Below are 18,304 nucleotides of genomic sequence, written 5' to 3' on the forward strand. Positions count from 1 at the left end.
GCTGAGCAAGGGAGGGCTCTTCCCCACTGAGCAAGACAGAGGCCATTGTGTGTTATGAAACCCAAACCCTGGCCCTCTCCGGATGGAGGTGGGGTCAGCGGAGGAGAGGGGCTGCCGGGGCTGGGGGGGTGGCCTCCCTGCCCCCATCACCCCGGAGATCCAGCACGTGCTCCCAGCCCAGCCACATCTGGATTCCAGCTGGCAGCTCCGGGACGGAGGGGGAGCAGGGGCCGCCGGAACTCGCCATCAGAGGCAAGGAGGAGCCTGGTGGGTGAGCAAACAAAGGCCAGGACTGCCTCCGACCCCGGGCACCATCGGCCAAGGGTGTGGTGAGTGTGGCGTTGTCCCTGAGACCCATGCCAGTCCTCCGCCACTCTGCAGGGGGAGGGGACCCTGAAACCCCAGCCTGGAGCCCCTCCACGGTGCATGCTTCCTCGGGGAAACGAAGAGGTGGGGGGCTCTCCTGTGGCCACAGTAAGTAGCAGCACCACGCGTGGAGCTGGCTCAGTGTGGCCGTGAGCCCAGGGCTGGTGGCGCCCAAGCTCCCACCCCTGTACCCATGGGACACCCACCCCTTCCTCCTACCTTTCCCACACCAACTGCCATTCAACCCCTAGGGCCTGGCTGATGTGTCCCCCAAGAAATCTGCCCCCCATGGAACAGCCCAGAGAAAATGTCCCCATCTCCCAACAGCCTCATCCCCCAAACCCCAGAAAATCAATGACACCCGGGCCAGAATAAAGGTTTATTGGGCTGGTTTGTTACATCTCAGCACCTGGAGAGTTGTGCAGAGGTTGGCGGGGCCCAGATGGAGGGATGGGGAGGAGGACCCTCCCCGCCGCCGCAGAGCCTCCCCAAATCAGGACGGAGCTCAGGCTCCCTTGTCGAAGACTAAAGAAGACTGTGGGCACAGGCTACCAGGCATCTGTGTGTGTGTGAAGGGCCAGGGCCCCCCTGCTCTGGGATGGGTGTCAGAAACCCTCTCCCATCCCCTCAGACTTCCCCTGAGTGGGGTCCCCTCTCACACACAGCCCCCCTCCCGGCTTCTAAGCTGCTTTGGGGCCCTGGCAAGAAAGGTTCAATTCATTTGCCCCACCCCCGCAGCAGTAACGGGATGAGAGGCAGCTCCTGGGAGCGCTGAACCCCCACCCCCACCCCCCTAACCCTGGACCAACCAGAAACTGAGGAGGGGGTGCCTTCGGGAACATTTAGAGCAGTAACTTCTGTAGCTGTTAAAAAGAAAGAAAGAAAAAAAAAGAGCACTCCACGGACAAAAGCAGTTTGGAAAAGACTAAGCAAAAACAAACCAGAGTCCACGGGCGCCTTTACTGCAGGGCTTGTCAGAGCCCCGGGGCGCTGCAAGGAGTCTGGGGCGACCGGAGCAGAGAAGCAGCACCTCCTCTGCTCCCTGGACCTCACAAGCTTTCTTCCAGGGAACCCAGTTTGGGAAATGTCCATATAGGGACCTGTCATGACGCTTGCAGGAGCCGCCCTCCTGACCGACCTTCAGCGGTGCCTCGAACTGCTCCAACCCCAGGCCTTTCCGCATCTCCAGCTCAGTCTCTTCCAACACTAGTATTTCTTTTCCTACCTCGATGGCAAGCAGCGATGTTTGCACTGTCACAAGGGACCTGAGACATGTTTCCCAATGGACATGGCTGTGACGGGGACACGTCCCCAGCCCTGTCTCCCCAGAGGAGCTGGGCTTTGGGATAGAGCCCCCCGGGGGCTGCAGGGACAAACGTTCTGGAAGTTGGTGAGATTCCTGAGATGGGACAGAGACCAGCAGCTCTGCCCGCTGTTGTAGGATCAGACACACTGGGATTTGCAGTGGAGAGTGGCCAAGGAGGGGGTGACAGAGAGCAGGAAGGACCAAGTGTCTTTCTGTGCCCAAGGAGGTGACCTCCAGGGGTCCGACAGTCAGGGCCGGCAGCCTGAGAGGCCTGTTAGATGCTGGGGGAGACGCTGCCACAAGCACAGGGGCTTTCGGGGGGACCAGCTGGGCCGCCAGTTTCCTGGGCTAATGAGGAAGCTGCTTCTGGCCCCTGACTTTCACCGGCCTCCAGGGCCCCGTCTGCCTCCTCTGGGCAGGCCTCCTCTGGTGGGGGCACCTCTGGTTTCTCTGCTGGGACCCCGCATCCCTGGGCTTCCTGGTCCTCCTCCTGGCTGCCTGGCTCCTCTTCCTCCGACTTGCCCTCCATCACCCTGGCTCCATCTCCACTGCCAGGGGCAGCCCTGGCCGGAGACTTGAGGTTCTGGGTGGCGGCAAGGATGTCAGCCTGGAGCTGCTGGGAGGAGTCCCGGGCCTCCTCCGGCCGGCCGTCGGGAGCCCTGTCGGGGACCTCGCTGAAGGCCCGGGGGCCCCCAGCCCGGTCACTCTGGTCCACGTACTTCTTCTTGGGGAAAGATGAGGGGTAGTAGGCGGAGGCCTTGTGCTTCTGGCGGGTGATGACAGCGGCGCAGACGATGAACATCAGCAGGAACGCCAGGGACCCCACCACGGTGATGAGCATCACGTACTGGCGGAAGAAGTCCACGATGCCATCCAGGAAGTTGGTGGGGGGCTTGGGGCCCTCCGGGGGCGTGGGCCCCACTGACGTGGGGCTAAGGGCCGGGGTCCGGGGAGGCGGGAGACTGGGGGAGGAAGCCGATGGGCCCTCAGCCTCCCCGCTGCCCCCTGTGTCCTCCAGGAAGGCAGCCTGCAGGGACACGGAGTAGGGCGCCGTGGGCAGGGCCCGCAGGAGCAGCAGCAGAGACACGGCCAGGCTGGGGGCCACCGCGGAAACCATGTTGCCAGGAGCTGTGGGGGAAGCGAGGCAGGAGGGACATCAGGGCAGGAGCCCAGGGTCTCAGGGGACCCCAAGAAAGCGCAGGGAACACAGAACATTCTCTAGCAACTCACCTCCCTTCCCCAGGCTGGAGCCTCCCCATCAAATGTTTGTACTTGGGGTTCATACCCGCCCCCCACACACACTTCACTCTGAGCTTCTGGAGGGCAGGGACTGAATCTTATTTATCTTGGCACCCTCAGGGTTTTGCATCGTATCTGGTATACAGCAAGCACTCAATAAATGTATCTTGACGGACTTGGCTGAATGAATACCAAAAACTCACCCTTTCATTGCTTGCCATGTGCCAGGTATTCTTTTAAGTTTCTCACATAGACTTTCTCACTGAATCCTGAGATCCGCCTGTTCAGGGAGGTAGTACATTCTCCCCATTTTCCAGGTGAGGAAACTGAGGCTCAGAGGGCTTAAGTGCCTTGCTAAGGAAGAGCTGCCTGGGGTTTGGATGCAGGCACCAAGGGAGAGATGCTGGGAGGGCTCAGTGAGGATCTGAGTGAGTAACTGAGAGAGCTGGCCCCCCTCCTCCGGGGGGCCCTCCCCAGCAGCCCCCTGCCCTCCTGTGGTCCCATTCCCATCCTCAGAAGATTCATTGGTTACAAAGTGTCCACAATCTTTGAGCTCAGCAGAGGCCTGTGTGAGCATAGGCCCCAAACCCATGGCGAACCCCCACCTCAAGGCTCAAAGCAGGGCCTGGAGGCCCCGGGGGAACCCTCGTACCTGAAACAAAGCTGGAGACTGAGTCCCGTGGCCACTACTGGATGGCATCCAGATGCACCCCGCGCCTCCCTCCCTCTGTTGGAAAGCTGCTCCCCACGTGAACCCCCAGACCCTCTCTGGCCCAGACGGCCCAGCTGACTAATAAATTACTTATGGCTCAGCTTCACGGAGGAGCCTGGCTTCTAAAACACTGATTCTCCCAGCCTGTGTGAGTCGGCCTGGGCTCTCAGACAAATCCAGGGACCCCTTCCTGTGCCCCTCATTCTGCCCTGTGAGAGCCCCATCCCAGCCCAGCAGAGGGCCCAGGACCCTGACGCTGGGTGGGCCTGGAAGTTCCAAGACTGAAAAGCCTTCAGGTCCCCTGTCTGAGGTGCTTGCGCTCAGGGGATGGAGATGGGGTGACAGAGGCCCAGAGAAGGCAAGGGGCAGGCTCCAGGCCACACAGCAAGTCCTTGGGCTGGAGGAGGAGGCCCAGCACCTTGACTGCAGGTCCCCTTAATTTCCCAGACCTCAGGGCCTGCTCTGTAAAACAGGTGACAGTACCAACCTCATGGTGACACAAGGATTCAGATGAGGTAGGGATGACGAGGGACCACTAAGTGGCTTGTTCCAAGTGACCTGAGGCCTCCCGTAAAGTGTCATTAATTGAAATCAATTGCACTGACATGAATTTGGACAAACTGGCTCAGATGGCAAAAAAACATGTAAGTCCAAGGACATTAACCGAGGCAACGCCGCCCAGGGGTTCATTTTAAATGAGCCGGTCACCGTGTACTTTCATCACCAGTTACTCATCTGAGCCCCTCTCGTGGCTGCAAGCCCAGAGAAGCCCGGGACGCCAGCACTGTCTCCGTTTTTTTAGATGAGGAAACAGGTTCAGAGACAGACAGTGACCTGCCCAAGGACACACAGATGGTGTCAGAGCTGGGATTTGACCCTTCTTCTTTGGGACTCTGAGTCCACACACTCACTCACACACACCCCTCACACTCTCACGTGCCCGGGGCTGGCCCAGGAGTGGGCTCGCACCCCTCTGGCTGGAACCCCACTTGTCAGCTGGAACCAGGATTTGAGATGTTCCCTGAATTTCAGGAGACTTTCTGGGCCCTCTCCTCTCTGGAACTTATTAGCAACAGTTCTGCAGACAGCTTTGATGTTTGGGGCTTTTGTCTCTCGCCAACCACCTCCCTGCCTTCTGCCTCCAGTCAAGCCTGGGAGAGAGCCTTCACGGTGGAGGCTAAAACTTCTCACCACAGACACCTCTGACAGTGGTGTCCCCAGGGGCCTTCCCTGGGGGGGACGGCTGTGAAGTTTCTGCACTGAGGCTCTGCAGGCAGCCAAATGATGAGCTCGGTAAGGCCAGGATTAACATCCTGGCTCCATCTGGGTCTGGCTCTGCTGCTAGGCCTCTCTGGGCCTCACTGTCCCCATCTGTAAACTGGGGGTGGGGTGGAGAGGTGCGCTGTTAGGGCCGGATGGGACCAAGTGCCTGGCGCAGCCCTCCCCCAGGGAAGGTGAATTTTAGGAGAGGCGGAATTGCTACCCCGGCACACATCCAGGTCCAGCCAACGTGTGGCCACCCCAAGTCAACAAATAATGATTATCCTTGCCTGATGTGTAAATTGGCTCCCGGTCTCCCCTCATTCTCCAGGAAAGACCAACTTTTTTTTACCTTGTTGAGTGAAATCTCCTGAGTTCTGGCCAATGAGAGATCCAGGACCAGACACACACACACGCACGCACGCACGCACGCACGCACGCATGCGGTACAGTGAGTTGGACAGAAAAAAGGGCTCCTTTCCTTTGGGGACTTGGGGTCAGGGGCATGGGATAAGTAAAGAGGCCACACAAACCACCTCTGGCTCTTAAAGATTGAGACCCTTAACTCTTAGAGTCCCCCTCACCCCCCAAAACCCCTTGGGTCTCCCCGGGAAAGGTGCGGCATCGTGTGAGCAGCCAGCCAGGCTTCGCAGGAGATGGCTATGTGACCCTGCTTGACGAGCCCCCAGACTTCTCTGGGCCTCAGTTTCCCATCTGTAGAATGGGCACCCTGGCCAGGGCAGCTCTGAAATGATTATTCTACCCTTCAGCTGCCCCCACCTCCTCCCTGGGTCCTCATTTTTGCCAGGACTCAGAAACTCACAGCCCATTAGGAGGTGGGGTCAGGCCAACTCCTCTCATTTTTACCCAAGAGGAAACCCAGGCCCGAGACTGGGAAAGCCCTGCCTAGTGACACACAGTCAGTCAGGGCAGAGGCTGACCGGAGAGGCGGCTCAGAATACCCCGGGGGAGGTCACTTCCCAGCTGTGTGTCCTGAGGCTGGGCATATCACTTCTCAGAGCCTCGGTTTCCACATCTGTACAATGGGGATAAGGCCACCTCCCTGGACCATTGTTAGGTCAAGAAATAGCGGGGCCGGCACATTGTAGATGTCAGTCAGTGGCATCACGTGATAGGCCAGGGCGCCCAGCTTGGAGCAGGACCTCTTTTTGGAGCCAGTCTCACTCAGGGTTTATTGTTTTAAAATGTGAGGGCTCCGCTTGGGGTCAGGAACGTGCAGCTCCATCCCTAGGGCCAAGGCACCCCAAGACCTGAGGCTGAGGGGCCTGAGCAGCTGCCCCACCCCCACCCAGAGACTGGTGGCCAGAGGGGGAGGGGAGGCCCACAAAAACCTGGCTTCAATTAGTGGCCTTTGGAGGAGGGGTTCTGGCTGAAGCACTGCACCCCTGCTCCGGGGCACCGGAGGACAGGGACCTGGCCCCTCGGAGGGGAGGCCTGGGGAGGGACGGGGGTCCCGAGGGCTCGAAATCCACACACACACAGAGGGCAGCAGCAGAAGGGACACAAAACACAGGCACAAAATACCCAGACACACAACAAACCGGTACCCCGGAGGGCTACGAGGCCCTTGGGCACAGAGAACACACAGATACACAACGAGCTGGTTGTGTGACAACGTGAGCACATCGCACCCCCTGACACTCCGTGGACCCCCACAGACCAGACCACCCCCAGCCACACCACCCTCCCGAGGACCCTGGGACCATCCACCCCAGCACCCACCTTCCAGGAACAACACATCCCTGACATCAAGGCCTCTACCACATACACACAACCACACACACACACCACACTCCAGCCAATCCAGCTCCATACTCAGGTCGCGTCCCAGGCACACACACGTCCCGCCACCCACCACCTTAGCACAGATCACATCAGTACACAGCATCCAACACACACTCAGTGCTCACACATACTTAGAGAAGTTCCCCAAAGCACTCACACTGACCCCCTAAATTCCAAGACTCCCCCCTAGCTCCCTGGAGAAAGGAGCATCTCCCAAGACTTACCAGTCCCTCCGCACACAGGGTGCTCCCGCCAGGTGGAGCCGAGAGGGTCTGTGGCAGTGCCCGGTGGCTGCAGCTCTGGGCTGCCGCCCTCCCGCCTCCCTCCCGCCCGCCCGCCTCCTTCTTCCCTCCCAGCTCCGCGGGGCCAGCTTGATTTCATTAAGTGGGTTTGGGGTGGGGACAGGGGGAGGGGCGGGGCCTCGCTCGGCCACACACAATCCCCCCCTCACTCACGCCCTGCAGGCGCCCCCTCCACGCCGCGGGGTACACTCAGTGGGGCATTTCCCCATTGACCGCAGGTCCCTGGGGCAGGCTGAGGCCGGCAGGCACATTGACAGGGCTGTCCTGCCACATACCCAGGCCCCGTGAGCTGGGGTCCTGCCCCCCGCTTCCAAAAGGGACGAGGTCGGGGAGGTTCCGAGACCCTTGGAAGTGAAGAGGAAAATTCCCTGCGCTCAGTTCCAGCTGTGACTCAGGTTTTCCTAGGCTCAGGGAGCAGAGTGGGAGCCGGGCTGTGTTTCAGGGATCTCATGGAGGGTCAGGCCTAAGGCAGAGAGTGAGTTCTGGTGTCTGCTTTCTGGCCCTAGTCAGGCCCTTCCCTTCTCCAGGCCTCAGATTCCCCAATGGCAGGGGTGGGTGGGAAGCTTTCTGAGTTCCCTCTGGCTCTGACGTGCTGAGATCTGTGGCCTTGCAAGACCCCAGATGGAAAGGCCAGAGCAGGAGTTGTGGCCCCATTTCACAGACGGGGAAAGTGAGGCAGGATGAATTAAAGGGGTTCAACCAGGGGACTGAGAACCGGGCTCTGGATGACCTGCGGAATCCCATGGGTCAGTAGCCCTTTGCATTCATTCATTCATTCATCACATGCTTAATGAACACCTCTAGTGCCCCAGGCACTACACAAGGCTGGTTGCAGAGGTGAATCAGACACAGCCCAGCCCTCAAGGAGGTTGCAGACTTCCAAGGAGAAGTAATTTACACATGTGTAAATTACCTTTTTACAAAACAGAAACAGGTCTGTGGCAGGAGAGAGGCCAGGCCAAGGGCTGGGGGAACCCCCAGGATGGAGAGGGGTCCACTGAGAGAAAGAGGCAGGGGAGTCATGCTAGAGGACGTGGCTGTAGATGAGCAGAGTCCCAACAAGAGGAGACCCAGGAAAGGCATCCCAGAGGAAGGACCAGCATGGTTAGTAAAGGCAGGGTGGCTGGGAATGCCACACACGGACAAGCGGCTGTAATTAAACTGGGCTGGAGCACAAGGTGGACAAGAAGGAGGAGCAGATGATGAAGATGGGAAAGGTCATGGGAGCCAGGCTAAAGTCTCAGAATGGCATTCATCCAGAAGGCCATAGGGAGCCAGTGAAGGTTCAGAGCAGGGGGAGTGCACAAAGGACCAGACCATACCCCACCTTTAGGGACCAGGGCCTTAGGTTGTAGCTGTTCCCTTCAATGGTCCCAGCAGTCCCTACTCATCTCCCAAAAGAGGGGGCAGCTTGGAAAATAAAACCAGAGGATTTCCCCTCTTCTCCTGAGATCACCCCAAACCTTGCATCCTAAGGGAACAGGGGACCATCTACCAATGGACACACACACACTTATGCACACACATGCCCCCAGGAGCAAGTGGCCCCCCACAGACATATTGTAGCAGATGAGCCCACTTCAAGATGGCCAGGGGGTGTCCCAGCCCCACCTACCCTGCCTCGGACCAGACAGCAGGCGGCAGGAGCGGCCAGACCTGCCCCAGAGCCCGCCGCTGGGGCAGAAACCCCTGCCCCAACAGTCTGAAGGCTTTGGGGAATCAAGGAGCAGGGGCACAGCCAACCTGAACAGGGACTTCTCCCAGCACGGTGGCCCAGAGGTCCCAGCCTAAGGTGGGGTTCTGTTCTGTGTTCCTCCTTTGGGGCCTGAGCAACCCCCACAAGGAGCCCCAGACCTAGAGGCAGACAGACCTGGGTTCAAATCCCACCTTCACCAGGTCCTGCCCCCAACGGAGCCTCTGCTTCATGACCTGTAAAACAAGGACAGAATTTCTTCTGTTCATCAGGCTGCTGGGGAGAATCAGTGGAGCCAGGGCAGGTGACCGTGCTGGTCAATATAAAAGCAGTGGCCAGATGCCGAGGTATGAGTTTCCGCCTGCTGCTGTAACAAAGTACTGAAAACTTAGTGGCTTAAAACAACACACAGGGGTAGGGTGGGGTGGGGTGGGGTGGGGTGGGGTGGGAGGGGCATAGCTCAGTGGTAGAGCACGTGCTTGGCATGGTTCAATGCCCAGTACCTCCATTAACAAAACAAAACAAAACAAAACAAAACAAAACCCTTATCATCTTATAGTTTTTATCATCGCTGCCTTTTCAAGCTTCTAGAAGCTGCCTGCATTCCTCAGCTCACAGGCCTCTTCTTGCACCTTCAGAGCCAGCTGCAGGGGCTGAGTCCTTCCACGATGCCATCTCTCTGGTTCACTCTTCTAATCCCTCTTCCACTTTTAAGGACCCTTGGCATGGCATCGGGCTCACCTGGATAATCCGGGACCAGCTCCCCACCTGAGAGCCTTAACTTAATCACACCTGCAAATCCCTTCCGCCAGGCAAGGTGACGTATTCATAGTTCCAGGGATTAGGACGTGGGCATCTTTGGGAGAGGGGTCATTCTGTCTCGCACACCGTGGTTGAATATTATTATTTGTTCCTTGTAGATCTGGCTGGAATCCTCCACCCTCCAAAGCACTGGGTTTTCCTCCCAACATAGAGCCTGTCTCGGATCCTCAAACCCAGTGGGGTTCCATAAGTGCTTGGGGAGAAAGAAGTGAATGGGTGAGCAAAGCCCATTTGACAGATGTGAAAACTGAGGTTCACGGCAGCGTGACCTACTCAGGATCCAACAGGGTGTTGGGGATCAGAAGCCTCCGGCCCCTGTGTCTGATCTGGAAATGAAATTGCCAGGCCAGTGGCCCTGTTAAAGGTTTTCAGACCATGTCTTACACACACACACACACACACACACAGAGTCTCCTGAGGCCAAACACCCCAACCCACAATCTGAGCACAGAACAACAAAAATATCTGTTATAGATGGGAGAAAAAAGGGTCCTTGAGTTCCAGCCCCTATTCACACATCAACAGTGGGTGGCTGGGCAAATCTCTGCCCCTCTCTGGGCTGCAGCTAAATATGGGGTTGGTCTAAATGCCCACCACAAGCCTGCCAGCACTAATATTCCAATGCTCCAACATTCTAAATTTTATTCATTTTACAAACATTTCTGGAGCATTTACTTTACACCCAGCCCAGGTTCAGGTCCTGGGAGACAGTGATGAGCAAACACTGGCACAGAGAGAGGAGGCCTGCAATAAGCAAGTAAACAAAGAAATGAATATCTAACTGCAAACTGGGCTAAGAGTTGGGATGAGGCATTTCCCAGGCTGTGGGAGGCCAGTCTGGGAGATTAGTCTGGTCCCGGAGCTCATGAGGGCCTCCACAAGGAAGGGAAAGTGGAGTTCCTCATGAAGATGAGGAGGAGGTATTTAGGAAGGCAAGGATGTAAGAGGATTCCTAGCAGTGAGAACAGTACGTGCAAAGGCCCTGAGGAGGCAGGACCCCAGCACCTTCAGAGCAGTTCCTGAAGATTATTACTGAGTAAAAGTCGATAAACCAGGTTTGCGGGGAACTTGGCCTGTTTTGTGCTCTGCTGCAGCTCCAGCATCTCGGACAGTGCCTGGAGCACCGTAGGGGCTCCGTAAATGCTTGTTGCCATGTCAATGACTACTCTGCCCTCCACTCTCTCATTCCCAGGCTCCAGCCACTCATCATCCGTCCTGAGGGCCTCCCGTTCCACATTCTCCAGCTCCAGGACATGCTGTGGGGCTTGGCCCAGGGTGATCCCCACGGCCCACACCGCCACGGCTCCGAGGGGCACGGGCAGGCCTGTGGTATGGAGCAGGCCCGGCCACTCGCTAGCAACCTGTAATTTCAGAGGCAGAGAGCAATGGGTCCTCTGCACCGACTCGAAGTGATTTAGAGACCCCACCCTGTGCCCACCATGCAATTAGTAGCTGTGACCTCCGCCCTGCTGGGTAGCCTTGGCCAAGGAGGCAGGGAGATGGGGAGGAAAACCTGACCCTGACTTGAGTCTCTGCCAGGGTCCTCCCCGGTTGGGCCTGGAATGGGCTGCCTGGCCCACCGCAGCCCCCAGCTCCAGTCTCTCGTGGGCTCAGAACCACTTCTAATTACACAACCCCTGAGGCCACTGGGGCCTGTCCTCTGGGCAAAAATATCCCAAGCCTTTCATGTGGCTGGAGAGGCCTGGGCCGCGGCCCCAGCCCAGCGCAGGCCTGGCCGGCAGAGGGACACCGCGGACAGAGGGACACCGTGGAGCAGACGCCCCAAGGCGGCAGAGTGGGCATCTCTGGGCAGGCGGGGCCCAGATGTGCCGTGAAACCAACCTCCCCGACTTTACTGAGCCCCTCCCTGTGCCCGGAACTATGCAGGGTCCCGAGAGCTGTGAATGACACAGATACTAACACACCTTCGCTCGGGCTCTTCCGTCCACTGGAAGTACTGTCCTCCACGTGCCCCCTTGCCTGACCACCTGCTTGCATCTCTTATCATCACCACCTCCAGGAAGCCCTCCCTGAACCCCAACCTTTGCTGAGAGAGAATAGCAGTATCCCCCATATTCCTGCACCCCCGGCTCCCCACCCAGAGTGCTGATTACGCTAGCCTGTAGGTCCTGTTCCCACGTGTCTCTAGACTGTCAGCTTCTCAGGTCTGGAATGAGGGCTTTTTCTGTCACTGCATCCCCAGCACCAGTGCCTGGAACATGGCAGGTGCTCAGGAAATGCCTCTCTACTGGCTGAATGACGCTAGTCCAATCTGCCCATATCACAGATGGGGAGACTGAGGCCCAGCGAGGGGAGTCACTGACATGATTTTCCTCTGCACCAGCTCTTACCTAGGAAGAAGACAGACCTCAGCCCCAGGGAGCTCCTAGCAGGGGAGACAGATGAGAAGCAAGTCACCTGGCAATGCAGGAAAACAACCCAACCCTGTAAAATGCTACCAGGAAGATAAAAAGGCTGAGGGGACAGGAAGTAGCTTGGAAAGGGGCAGGGGCAGCTATTTTAGCCACTGTGGTCAGAGACGGCCTTCCGGAAGAGGTGGCAGGTCTGACATCTGCAGGATAAGAGGAACCAGGCACTCAAGGAGCAGGACGAACAGCTTCCTGGGCCAAGGAAACAGACAGCAAGTGCAAAGGCCCTGCAGTGGGAAAGGGCTTGACATGAAGCCTCTTCCAGGGAAAGCAGACATGGTGTTGATGCATTCTCCCCAGGGAGTCATTAGAGCTTGGAAACCAGGAAACCTGCCTTAGCTCCTGGCTCTGTGCCTCACAAGGTGTGACCCGAGCCTCAGTTTCCCTTCCTGCTTTAGGAAGGGCCAGAGGAGTCTCCTCTGAGCTCTGCCGCTCTGTGCTTCAAAGTGAATTTTCCAGCCAACAGCCCCTCATGGAGGGGAGAGAAAAATAGCACAACCACTTTAGAAAACAGTCTGGCCGGCTCAGTGAGTTAACCATGCGCTTCCTGGATGAGACAGCAGTCTCTCCCCGCAGTGTTTCCCCAGGAGAAATGAAAACAGACTTCCCCACAGACAGAAATGTCCACAGTCACTTTATCCATCACAGCAGAAACACCGGCAACCACCCCAAGGGCCACCAGCAGAAGCATATATGAACAGACTGCGGTACGTCCACGCAGCGGACGCGTCCCCACCCCGTCCAGAAGGAAGGGCTGGGAGGCGGACGATTTGGATGAATCTCACAGACACGCTGCCGAGCAAAAGAAATAGACCCAGCAGAACCTAGGCTGGGTGATTCCATTTATAGGAAGTTCTAGACCAAAGGCAAAAATTAAGCTCTGGCGCCAGAAGTCAGAAAAGCAGTTACCCTTGTGGGGTATCGGCTGGAAGGGGTCACAAGGGAGACTTCTGGGGCGGGAGATGTACGCTCTCTGGGGGGGCGGTCACGTGGGTGTGTGCGTAGAGAAAAGTCAGGCTGCACGCTTTAAAGTGGTTGTGCTTTACGTGGGTTGTGATGCAACTAAAAGTTTTCTTAAGAAATTAAGAACCCCGGAGGCGAGGACAGAGCTTAATGGCAGAGCACGTGCTTAGCGTGCATGAGGTCCTGGGCTCAATCCCCAGCCCCTCCGTTAAAATACATAAGTAAATAACCTAATTACCTATGTCTCCTAAAAAAATATTAAGAACCCTGCATTCCTCTTTTTACGGGAGGGGGGCACCAGAACCGGTAGGACCCCTGGCTTCCTGTGGCCGTGGTGGCCGGGCCAGCTGCATGCTGCCTTGTAAACATTTACAGTACATTACGTTAAGGCCCCGTGCACCCCAAGTGGAAGCCATCTCCGAGGGCAGGAATGTAAACACGCACCGCGCTGCAGACCTGGCCCTGCTCTCCCGCTCCGCCAGCTGCCCACCAGTGTCCTCGGGGCCAGCCGCTGCCCAGGAGCCCCCACTGCCTACCCCGCGGCCCCCACCATCATGAGAAGGAGTTGAGATGATGCTTCTGAACTTCCTTTGCAGCACGGTTGGAAATGGAGGGAGGCCCCGCCTGTCTGAGCAGAGGGGGGAGGTGGGGAGGGCTTGGAGCTGGACTTCAGGGCCCCTGAGTCACCCAGACATTCAGTACGTCATCTCATGTGTCTCCTGCTCTCCGCCCCCTCACTTTACACTAGGACCCTCTGTCCCATCTTCCCTCCCTCTCCCATCTTTCCTCTTCTCCCCTCCCTCCTGCCTTTCTCCCTTCCCACCCTTCCCTTCCCTTTCACCCTTCTCTCTGGCAACAAATACTTATTGAACACATACCATGTGCCAGACACCTTCTAAGCACGGGGGCGACAGAAGAGAACAACATGGATGAAAAACCCTGTCCTCCTGGAGCTTTCATTCTAGTGGGACAGGAAGATGATTAAGACGATAACTTAGTAATTATATACAGTACGGCAGATGGTGGCAAGGAGTCCGAAGGAAAATAAAGCAGGGTTAGGGTGACGTTCAAGCAAAGACCTGAAGGATGTGAGAGACAGAGTCAGGCAGATGATCAGAGAAAGAGCGGTCCAGGCAGAGGGAAGAGCACGTGCAAAGGTCCTGAGGTGGGCGGTGGGGGGGGGGGGGTGCCTGGCACTTTCAAGTCGTAGAAAATTGTCTGGTGTGGCTGGAGCAGAGAGAGCAAGGGGGCTAGTGGGGGGAAGTGAGGTCAGGGGGCACCAGGACCACATCATGCTGGGCCTCTGCAGACATTTGCCCGGGATTTGGTTCTCACAATGAGCAAAGGCCAACCATGATCCCTGTAGGTCAAAACCCTTCCCCATTCTTCTTCTCTCCCTGCATCAAGCCCCTCTACCCTTTATCCCCGATGCCATACACACATGTATCCTTTCTGTCAAGGACCCTCACCAAGAGAGGGCTCAGGGTCCCGTCTCTGGGGAGTGGAAGGGGCTGCACGTAAGGGCCCCTCGAAGCCCACACAGATCCCCAGTGCTCCCCTGGCCACTGGCTTCCGGCTCAGCTGGGACCAGAAGCTTGCCTCCCAGAGGCACCTGAAGACCCACCTTTTCCTGGCACCTGCCATGAGTCAGCCTTCTGCACCTGGGCCCAGGGACAGCCTCACGAGAGGGTCTTCCACAACCCCCAGATCCACCCACCAGGGGGGAAAGGGCCATGTAGGGGTGACAGAGAGGAGGCAAAACCCACCCCAAGGGAGCGAGGACCACCTGCCCTTCAGGGACCTCTGGCTTCTGCAGCTTTCAACCTTGGGCTAAATTACTCCCTGACTCTGAGCCTTGGTTTCCTTGTCTGTAAAATGGGGGCAATAGTAACACCTGCTTCCCTGGGTTATTGTGAAAATGTAATGAGTCTTGCTACCTGGCACTAAATACACACGCTAACAATAACCACAGAGACACACGTGGCACCTCGGACTGAGAATTTTTCTCATACCATCTGGACATGGGTGAACACAGAGGCCTGGCATACAGTAGGCACTCCATAAAGCTACTGGACAGAAAAGAGCTGAGCAGTTACCCACCCCAGCCCCCACCCGCCAGCAGGTCAGCCAGCAAGGGCCCCTCATCCTTGGAGGGGTGATCCTGCAGGCCCAAGCTCGCTTCCCCAGCACCCACCCCGCCACCGGGGCCCCCCAAGTGCCTGCAGCAGATTGACATCCCCTGGGCTCAGACCTCCCCGGGACACACGCAGGCTCTGGCCAGGGGGATGGGCCCCAACAGCTGGAAACATCTGGTTTGAATTGTCGGTTGGAAGCACCGGCCAGGCAGCCAAGGAATTTGTGAGCTAATTTTAGGCCAAAAGACGGCGAGCTTAGCAGGGTGGGGGTTTGCTCCCCAAACCACAGAGGCAACGCTTCCAGGCTTGGGGGGGACAAGGGGGCCCCCACCCCACAGTGCTCCTCATAGGGTCCACACCTGCCCGGTGGCCAGGGACTGTCTAGCTGGGCGCCTGCCGTGTGTCAGGCATGTCACAGCCATCTGAACAGCAAGGACTTCTCTCCCCATTTCACAGGGGTGGCAGCTGGGCCTCCCAGAGATCAGAGCTGCCCAATGTCTTGCAACTAGTAAGCAGGAGAGCGGGGATTCGAACCAGGTCCGCCTGACTCTAAGCCTTAAACCTGAGGCTCCCTTGATCTCTGCCTTTGGCACTTAGATTTTTGCCAGTCCCATCGCTTTGCCTGCATCCTCACGCCCTTGCCAACCTCCCTTGCGCGTTTCTTCATTCAGTAAATATTTCCTGAACCCCTACTCTGCGCCGGGCGCTGTGCAGTGAAAGGAGAGATTGAATGCCAGGGACAGAGGCCCCGCCCTCACACAGTGAAAGTCCTATATCAACAGCATCACTCCAGATGGTCACCAGTCCTTGACCAGGAAAAGGAAACTGTCCTAAAGAAAAACTGGGGGCAGGGCTGCAGAGAGGGGCCCTCTGAGGAGGTGACATTCAAGCTGAGATGTAAAGGATGAGAAGATGCCAGCCGCGCAAACATCTGGGAAGCAGAGACCAGGCAGAGGAACAGCAAGTGCAAAGGTCCCGAGGCAGGCGCATGTGAGGAAGAAAGAGCACGAAGGCTCATGGGGCCAGAGCAGAGCGAGAGTGAGAGGTCACAGGAGCTGTCCTGCACTCATCCAACCAACACGTTTGTCAAGAGGTGGGATGGGGGTCTAAGCAAGGCAGGGGTTCCAGAAGCTTCAGCTGGCTGGATTAGGGGACCCCACTGTCCTGCATTTGTATTCAGCGATTTGCTGAGGGGCCACTGAAACTCTGGGGGAAATCACTTGACGCCTGTCCCTCTAGGGGGCCCAGAGGCCAGACATGAGGCAGAAGAACAAGGTCTCTTGGAAGGACTGCCCCCAGGGAGGGGTCAGCCCACAAGCAGTGCTGAGGCAGACGGGGACCGTGCTCCCCCAGCAGGGTTCACGTGCCTGGAAAAAGAACTGTGTCTTTGCCCCTTTGATGTCCCATCTCCTGCCCGGAGCCCATTCCTCTCTCCTTTGCTGGGAAAAGCAGCTCCAGGGCTGTCCCCCTGCACACTCGGGGACAGCAGCCTTATTCTGCCGAGCACTGGGGCGCCAGCCCTGCAGGCCCCCGGGGGGCAAAAGGCAGGGCAGCTATGGCTTTAGCCTTCCAGCCCCCAGCAGGACGCTTGACAACCAAGTTCACACCACACAGAGGCCCCACTGCGTTTCCAAACACCTCTAAGAAGGGGAGCTCCATGGCTCTCTCACTGCTGACGGGGAAAAGCAAGGTTTCTCCATCTCGGCACCACAGATGTTTGGACCAGACACTTCTTTGCTGGGGTTGGCGGGGAGGATGGGGGCTGTCCTGTTCCCTGCAGGATGGTTAGCAGGGTTCCTGACCACCTGCCAGATGCCAGCCATGCTCCCTTAAGCACTGACAATCAAAAGTACCTCCTGACATTGCCAGATGTCCCCCTGGGGGGCAAAGTCACCCCCAGGTGACTGGCTCAGAGCCTTCCTGTGTGGATGTTAGCAGCTAAAGGACAGTGTTTTACTCACCACCTGCAAAGGCCTGGGACTTCCTAACACTTACGGTTTTGTTCTGTCCACTGAAAAATACTAGTTAAACACAGGAAATTTGAAGGAAGCAAATAAAATTCACCTATAATTCCATACTCAGTGGCTAATCTCTCTGAACAATCTGGTGTACGTCCCGCCATTTTTTTTTTTTCTACATTTGACAATCCCACAGCTACGATTCCACTAAGCACTAACCCTGGGCCAGGCACGGGGCTCTGTGCTTTCTGTACCTTGTCTCCTGAAGCCTTCCGCCACCCCCATGACGTGATGCGACCATTATCCCATTCCGCAGAGGAGGAAACTGAGGCTCGGCGTCCACTGAACATTACATCATGGGCATCTTCCCACGTTCCTGCTCAAAAACATCATCTTCAGGTGCTGAATAACATTCTGTTGATCAGACAACTGGGGCCACCTTACTCTTCTTTACCTATTTCCAGATGGTGGAATATTCCGCAAGCATTTCCCAGTCACCTGCTCTGTGCCAGGAGCCAGGATCGGACTAGGGGCCAAGCCATAATTCCTGCCTGTGAGCATGCACCCTCCCATGTGTGGGGACCGCGTGTGGAGTGAGTACAGAGGGAGAGACTGAGCTGAGCGGACGGTGCCCTCAAGAGCCCAGCAGTGGGGACTCTGCCCATCTCTACCGCTGGGGGAGGGCAGAGCAGGTGGGCAGCACTCATGGCCTCCAAACCCATCACGTTTGGACCCTGAAATCACCCGACACGTCCCCCACAGGGGTCTGATCCTTTGTTAACCGTCTCTAGATGCAGCTGAACTACATCTGGTGAAATGCACTGGAAAGGACCGCTCACACAGGACCCGTTTGTCATGTCTTCTCCCCCCACGGGTGTGAAGACACCCACCTTTTGGGGACTGAGAGCATCTTTGCCTCCACATTGGAAATCACTCGCACGCCCTCTTCTGGTAAGTCCCATCCCTACCCAGGGCTTCAGTCCCACCTCTGAGCAGACGTCCCCACAGCCCCAGACCTTCTCTCTCTCCCAAGCTGCCGTCTTATGGTGCCTGGTGGGTGCCTCACTGCCCACCACGTCATCCGCGAGCCTCCCCACCTTAGATCTGCTTTCTTCCCTTTGGAGCTATCCCTACAGCAGGGAGTTAATACAGATATTCCCACTTTACAGAAGGGAAAATCAGGACCTGGGAGAGAGGTCCCACAGTTGAGTCCAGAGATTAGGTGATACCCTGCCCCCACGGCACCCTCTGGTACCACCTCCTCCCCAGCCTCCAGCACTATATGAGCATCAAGGATGGGCAGGGCCCAGGGG

The 18,304-nt window shown here is 57.2% G+C and overlaps 1 protein-coding gene across 4 annotated transcripts; it reads right to left on the reverse strand.

Moving 5' to 3' along the window:
- Positions 1-731: 731 nt before the first annotated feature.
- Positions 732-13,455, reverse strand: TMEM119 (transmembrane protein 119). 4 transcript variants are annotated; one of them, XM_064481130.1, is made up of 2 exons: positions 13,343-13,455; positions 732-2,800 (listed from the first exon to the last, which is right to left on the reverse strand). In XM_064481130.1, exon 2 carries the CDS (start codon positions 2,787-2,789, stop codon positions 1,947-1,949), a length of 843 nt encoding a protein of 280 aa, XP_064337200.1. In that variant the 5' UTR covers positions 2,790-2,800; positions 13,343-13,455; the 3' UTR covers positions 732-1,946. The 4 variants fall into 4 exon arrangements, with proteins under 4 accessions (XP_064337200.1, XP_064337199.1, XP_010997432.1 ...); XM_064481129.1 differs by lacking the exon at positions 13,343-13,455 and adding an exon at positions 8,862-8,921; XM_010999130.3 differs by lacking the exon at positions 13,343-13,455 and adding an exon at positions 6,914-7,021.
- Between the last annotated feature and the right edge of the window lie 4,849 nt (positions 13,456-18,304).

The sequence above is a fragment of the Camelus dromedarius genome, chromosome 31 (genome assembly GCF_036321535.1).
Source record: "Camelus dromedarius isolate mCamDro1 chromosome 31, mCamDro1.pat, whole genome shotgun sequence".
In the NCBI taxonomy this organism is placed as follows: Eukaryota; Metazoa; Chordata; class Mammalia; order Artiodactyla; family Camelidae; genus Camelus; species Camelus dromedarius.

What these genes read in the sequence shown, in the direction of transcription:
- TMEM119 (XM_064481130.1), bottom strand. Translation starts at nt 2,789, where the DNA reads ATGGTTTCCGCGGTGGCCCCCAGCCTGGCCGTGTCTCTGCTGCTGCTC.